The 6,868-nt window shown below is 39.3% G+C and overlaps 1 protein-coding gene and 1 pseudogene across 6 annotated transcripts; one reads left to right on the forward strand and one right to left on the reverse strand.

Annotated features, from left to right (window-relative positions):
* Nucleotides 1–477: 477 nt before the first annotated feature.
* Nucleotides 478–2,626, reverse strand: LOC127561346 (ganglioside GM2 activator-like; annotated as a pseudogene).
* Nucleotides 2,627–3,327: 701 nt separating this feature from the next.
* Nucleotides 3,328–4,462, forward strand: LOC127560172 (keratin-associated protein 4-3-like). Of its 6 annotated transcripts, none has more exons than XM_051994529.1 (3): nucleotides 3,328–3,845; nucleotides 3,912–4,025; nucleotides 4,092–4,462. In XM_051994529.1, the coding sequence occupies exons 1-3, from the start codon at nucleotides 3,328–3,330 to the stop codon at nucleotides 4,201–4,203; spliced, it is 744 nt and encodes a 247-aa protein (XP_051850489.1). In that variant the 3' UTR covers nucleotides 4,204–4,462. The 6 variants fall into 6 exon arrangements, with proteins under 6 accessions (XP_051850489.1, XP_051850488.1, XP_051850487.1 ...); XM_051994528.1 differs by having other exon boundaries at nucleotides 3,328–3,485; nucleotides 3,552–4,025; XM_051994527.1 differs by having other exon boundaries at nucleotides 3,328–4,025; nucleotides 4,107–4,462.
* Nucleotides 4,463–6,868: the final 2,406 nt, after the last annotated feature.

Here is a 6,868-nt window from a genome sequence, read left to right on the forward strand (position 1 = left end):
CAGAACCAGGAGATCATTATATACTTCAGCAATGATACTGTATGAGGATGTATTCTGATGGAAGTGGATTTCTTTGACAAAGAGAAGATCTAACTCAATTTCAATTGATCAATGATGTACAGAAACAGCTACACCCAAAGAAAGAACACTGGGAAATGAATGTAAACTGTTTGCATTTTTGTTTTTCTTCCCAGATTATTTTTTTACCTTCTGAATCCAATTCTTCCTGTACAACAAGAGAACTGCTCGGTTCTCCACACATATATTGTATCTAGGAAATACTGTGACATATTTAACATGTAAAGGACTCCTTGCCATCTGGGGGAGGGGTGGAGAGAGAGGAGAAAAGTTGGAACAGAAGTGAGTGCAAGGGATAATGTTGTAAAAAAATTAACCAGTCATGGGTTCTGTCAATAAAAAGTTATAATTATTAAAAAAAAAAAAAAGAATGGTGGGAATGAGGGTCAACTTTGCTGATCACTCTATCCAGGCATAGATCATGATTTCCCTTTTTTCCATGAGATAGACCTTGATCTTGAAATATCCTAGACATGTGTTGCTATCACATAGAACAATCTGATCATGGTAGTTGCCCCTGCTGAGAGAAGGTGGCAGCTTCATGGGAAGTATTTGGAAGCTAGTCTTAAGTAGGGAAAGGTACCCTTGTTAAAGGGCGTGACAGAGCAGACCATAGATATGGAGAAGTTCAGGGCAGGGCTCCCCAGGGAATGAAAGAATCAATTGTCTCACAGATATCTTGATAGATGCAGCTTTCTTTTCTTTTTTTTTTTTTTTAAATACAGAAGAGTTGCAACCAGAACACAGGAGATGTTTCTTTCTCTAAAGTTACCACTTCTTTCACAGAAGAAATGAGGAGTACATTGATCTTGGTTTCCATTCCAGCAATTGCTTTTTCAGAATGTTGATAGGAAGTGATTCTATTTTCAGCCCTGTGATCGTTATTGGGTTGTGCCCACTATCACACTTTTCCCATGAAAAATGACTGACAGACAATTCCTGGTCTAAACAGGCCACAGCAGAGATATGATGAAAAGCATAACTAGGATAAGGGACTTCATGGTTTGACAATAGGCAGATCTACAACCATAATAGTATGAGTTTTTATGGATCTAAAAAGAAGTTTGCTTCCTACATATCAATTTTAGGTTTGGACCCTGGAATATGCTTGTAGGGATTAGAAAGCTGGAATTGGAGTTAAAAAATCCTGAGTTCCTATCCTGTCTCAGACTATTACTAGCTATGTAAATTTATAAAACTCATTTAACATCTCTGTGTCTCTGTTTTCTCATCTGTAAAATGGGAAGATTAATAGGACCTACCTTGCAAGCTTATAGTCAACATCAAATGACATTTTATACAAAGAACTTTACAAATCTTAAAGCCCTATGTAAATATCATTTGTTGTTGTTGTTGTTGTCATTATTATTATTGATAACTCTGGACCTTTAGACATGGGTAAATAAATGGCAATGGATTCTTTTTTATCTGAATAGTTTCAGGACAGCCTCAAGATTCTTCCCTCTTTCCTACAGGTAATAATAGACTTGCAGGACCCTTAGAAGAGAAACTTGCTCCATAGTAGTGCTATTCATATGCTAAATTGAAATAAGTCTTCATACATTCAAGTTCATATTTTTAATAGCTATTTTCTTATAAGTGTGACTCCACAAAGCTCTACCTCCCTACTCATTATGTAACTCAGGAACTTAAAGCAAAATCAAGTCTAGATATTTTAAAAGAAATCTAGGAGTAAAGAATTAATTTTAAAATATCATTTAATTGAAGCCAAAAAGAAAATTTCACCCAAAACATGATATTCCAAAACTAGTATACCAGCAAACTTATTTTCCCTAACAGTTTCAAGACCAAAATTCATCCAATTTTCAGTCTCCATCCTTAATATATATACAAAATGTGAATAGATTGATACAGTGACATAGATTGATAGATGGATAGGATCTATCCTAGAGATATATAGTGTTTATTTTTTATTAAGTGTTTATGGGCCTTTGTAGAACTTAACTTCCACTAAGGGATGACAACATATAAAAGGGAGCTGAAAGCAGGGGATGTGAGGAAATAAAAAATACATCTGGAGAGTCACAGACTGACTGAGTTTAGAGTGAACATGGTTGGTAGGGTTGTTTTTTCAAATCAAGATTTAGGGATGAATTCAACAATTAGAGGAGGAGACTACAGAGATAGAGACATTGTAAATATGAAGGTACTGGGGAAAATAGAAGTAGAAGTCAAGAAGTATGAGTAGTAATGGACTCTTATCAGGTAAAGAACTCAATCCGTAGCTTTCCAGTGCACTTATACTTATCACAGGTATACAATATCAATTTCTTTTGCTCTTCTATATCAACTTCTTTTTTCAGGGCTACCAAGATTTATTGAGTCTAAATTTTATTCCATTTCTGGTCAGATCTCATTTCATCTTCTCTCATGACATTGTTTCTACATCTTTCATTACTTTATTTGACTTCCATAGTCCCATTTTCCATGTGGTTAGAGTGTACAATATGAATGGTCCATCATTCTCGACAAACCCTCTACATACTCTCACAACTCCAAGTTGGTAGCGTCTTACAACTTCTGCCATTCATATCTGCTACTATCCCATTCACAAAAGTGCCTCAGTTTTTCTCATGTGACAGTGATACTGTTAACAAAATGAAGACAAGGATTGAGGACCTAGAGATCAGTGATAGAACTATTTCATAGATAGGACATGTATTTTTGATTATAAATAGAGGCACAGGGAAGGATGACTAACTATACTTATTTTTTGAAAACACAGTGAGCTTCATGAATAAGCTAAGGAACAGATGGCACCCTCATGGAAGATATTTACTATCATGCCATAAATATATGTTCATCCTTTGTGAATTTAATTCACCATAAGTCATAGGATGATTTGCAATAAACAGAGAATGATGTATAATGTACTGAGGGATTGGTGTCAATTATCACATGATCAACCTGAATTAGAAGGAGGATAAAAGATAATGAAGGGTGACATGCCTTTAAAAAATGGAATACAAAAGATAATTCAAGAGAGGAAAAGATGATGGATAAATCCTAAATGACTAAGAAAATAGCTTTTTCTTTCATAATTAAATCAAATTATCTGATTTAGTGGTCACTTTTTCATCATGAAAAACAATAACAAGGAAATGATCTGTAAATGGTCATTATAATCATTTAGGACAGTATATAAGAGGCCTGTGGGGCAAGAAGACTTTCAAACTCAAGTAACTCATTCTCCTCGAAATCAACCCAGAACTTCAGTACATCAGCACCATGGTCAACTCTTCTTGTGGTTCCAGCTGCTCTGGCCAAGGCCTCTGTCAAGAGACCTGTTGTACTCCTAGCTGTGGCCCCCAGATCTCCTGTTGCAGTCCAGCTTGCTGCCAGACTACTTGTTGTGGTACAACTTGCTGTCGCCCCAGCTGCGGTGTGTCCAGCTGCTGTGGGTCCAGCTGCTGCCGTCCCAGTGGCTGTGGGTCCAGCTGTTGCCGTCCCAGTGGCTGTGGATCCAGCTGTTGCCGTCCAATCTGCTGCCAGTCTAGTTGCTGTCGCCCCACCTGCTGCCAGACCACCTGTTGTGGCACAACTTGCTGCCGCCCCAGCTGTGGTGTGTCCAGCTGCTGCCGCCCCAGCAGCTGTGGGTCCAGCTGCGGTGTGTCTAGCTGCTGCCGCCCCAGTGGCTGTGGGTCCAGCTGTTGCCGCCCAATCTGCTGCCAGTCTAGTTGCTGCCGCCCCACCTGCTGCCAGACCACCTGTTGTGGCACAACTTGCTGCCGCCCCAGCTGTGGTGTGTCCAGCTGCTGCCGCCCCAGCAGCTGTGGGTCCAGCTGCGGTGTGTCTAGCTGCTGCCGCCCCAGTGGCTGTGGGTCCAGCTGTTGCCGCCCAATCTGCTGCCAGTCTAGTTGCTGCCGCCCCACCTGCTGCCAGACCACCTGTTGTGGCACAACTTCCTGCCGCCCCAGCTGCGGTGTGTCTAGCTGCTGCCGCCCCAGCAGCTGTGGGTCCAGCTGCGGTGTGTCTAGCTGCTGCCGCCCCAGTGGCTGTGGATCCAGTTGTTGCCGGCCAACCTGTTGCCAGTCTAGTTGCTGCCGCCCCATCTGCTGCCAGACCACCTGTTGTGGAACCACTTGCTGTCGCCCAAGTTGCTGAATACTTAGATCTAAATACATCTGTGCATCATCCCCATGCCATCTCCTAGATATATCTTCAATCATCCTCCTATATATTAAGATGAATAACCCTTTTTTAAATCATTCAACTTTCAGCTGAGCCACATGAGCATAATTTGGAAACCTCAAAAATAGTACCTGGTTTTGATTCCTGCCCTAACAGCCATCTTTGTTACCCTTTCCTTCTTTTAAAAATTGTGAATGCATTCAAATCTGTCAATTAAGAAATAAATAACCTTACTCCCTTATTATACTTGAGTTTTCCAATGAATTTTTTCTGTTTGCAGTTTTTCTGTCACATCATATTTGTTTCCAAATAAAACTCAGTCAGGAAATTAATGTCTGCAATAATCTTTTTTCCCCCTCTCTCAAAGCATTCACCTGGCCTTTTCTAATGCACTTCAATAGGCACACATTTGCCTCAGTTTTTAATCACGCATATTTGAGATGTAGTGTTGAATGTTACATGGATTGTAGGGTCAAGGACTCAAGTTCATAAAAAGATGTCAACTATGTGTTTTCCAGTTAATATAGAGTTTTTAATTCTTTTTTGAAAGTCATTTTGATGAGGTTCAGCTCCCTTTGATTTTCAGTCAGGGAGCCAAATGATGATGTTTAGTGCAGGGCAAGGAGTTGTGGGAACCCCTTTCTGGAGGTGCAGGTTCTTTGTAAATGAATTATGAACCTGAAAAGTTAAACTGGTAAAAGAAGTTTATTATTAGAACTGAGAGGTCAGCTTTTGCTGGCTGACTCCCTTAATGGCAGGTCCCAACAGAGAAGTAAATATTTAGCAGAGGACTTTTGAGAGAGAGAGAGAGAGAGACAGAGAAAGAGAGAGAGAGAGAGAGAGACAGAGACAGAGAAAGAGAGAGAGAAAGAGTTTCTAGCAGAGAAAGTGAATAAGGGCTTGTTAAGGAAATAGGTGAAAAAGAGACTGTCTTTCAGTAAGCAGAGAGTCCCTCACAGGTAGTTGTGCTAAGGGAGGTCCCTTGGCCTGGCATGATTCCTGCATTGAGATCCTCTACTGCCAATGATTGAGCTCAGCTACTCCCTTTTATAATTTAAACCTTGGCTAGAAGCAAGGGGCAATTCTTGGTGGGGGCTGGGAGCAATTTGAGCTGGAATCAGAATAGTAGAATTGAATCAATGTCTCTGGGCTAATTTCCAACTCAATAAGATTAGATAGACATCTCCAGCTCAGGCTAAGTAGGAGTGGTCCTGGATTCAACCAGTCCTACCCAGATAGCAGAATGAAACCACTTTATCTTCATTCCCTGGAGGGGGTCTCTCAGGCGAGAGCTTAGAGTTCCCCCCAAAGTCAGAGAGAGAGAGAGAAAGAAAAAGAATTTTAGGGCTCCTCTCGTCAATTTGGGGTTAAGTGACTTACCCAGGGACACACAGCAAGTAGTAAGTGGTAAGTGTCTGAGATCATATTTGAACTGAAGTCTTTCTGACTCCAGGGCTGGTGCTTTATTCACTACACCATCTAGCTGTCCCTGTAGTATTAATATTTATGAGAATACATAGTATCCCTGCTTATTACCACTCCTTTTGACCATTACAACTCAAATTGACTTTTCCCTCTAGTAACAACCATTGTTCTTACTATTCATTTCCATCATCACTACCACTATCTCCCAAACCCATGTCTTCAATAATTATTCCTTTTTCCCCTTCTTTTTGGACAATCACCTTTTTCTAAAGCCTTTGGACAGATATGTGATTGTGCCTATAACAGCATGCAAATCATTGCAATTCTGATTCTTCATCAGACTATAGATTTAGGACTGAGAAGGAGGTTTTTTTGTGAATTTCATTTTTATGGATTTTTAATGAATACAAAAAAATATTTTAAATGAAGGAACCAATGATATTAAACAACAATGGTCAAAATACAAAACAAAACAAAAATAAGTTTGCAGACTCCAGGCTAAGAAACCTTGTTTTAAAGGAAATAGCCATACCAATCGTAACTACTTGAGGTATGGATTTTCTTTTCTTTTTTTTTTTTTTAAAGCTTTAGATTTTCAAGATATATGCATGGATAACTTAACAACATTGACCCTTGCATAACCTTGTGTTTCAGATTTTCTCCTCCTTCCTCCCACCCCCTCCCCTAGATGGCAAGCAATTCAATATATGTTAAACATATTAAAATATGTATCAAATCCAATATGTATGAACATATTTATATAATTCTCTTGCTGCACAAGAAAAATCAGATCAAAAAAAGAAAGTGAGCAAGAAAACAAAATGCAAGTGAACAACAACAAAAAGAGTGAGAATATCATGTTGTGATCCACATTCAGTTCCCACAGTTCTCTCTGGGTGTAGATGGCTCTCTTCATCACAAGATCATTGGAACTGGCATCAATCATCCCATTGTTGGAAAGAGTCACGTTCATCAGAATTAATTGTCACATAATATTGATGTTGCCATGTACAATGATGAAAAGGAGCTTTTAAGATAGATTGGTCCAAAGTCCTCATTTTAGAGAATAGGTAAATTTTTTTTTTAACTTTGTATAACTCCAGAACTTATTCATGGATTCATGGTTTTTTTTTAACTTAATTTGGGTTTCCCTGAATTTGAATGTTATGATGGTTAAGGGACTTGCTCAAGGTCACATGGCATAAGGCAAGAT

Source organism: Antechinus flavipes, chromosome 4, assembly GCF_016432865.1.
Source record: "Antechinus flavipes isolate AdamAnt ecotype Samford, QLD, Australia chromosome 4, AdamAnt_v2, whole genome shotgun sequence".
Taxonomy (NCBI): domain Eukaryota; kingdom Metazoa; phylum Chordata; class Mammalia; order Dasyuromorphia; family Dasyuridae; genus Antechinus; species Antechinus flavipes.

What these genes read in the sequence shown, in the direction of transcription:
- LOC127560172 (XM_051994525.1), top strand. Translation starts at nt 3,328, where the DNA reads ATGGTCAACTCTTCTTGTGGTTCCAGCTGCTCTGGCCAAGGCCTCTGT.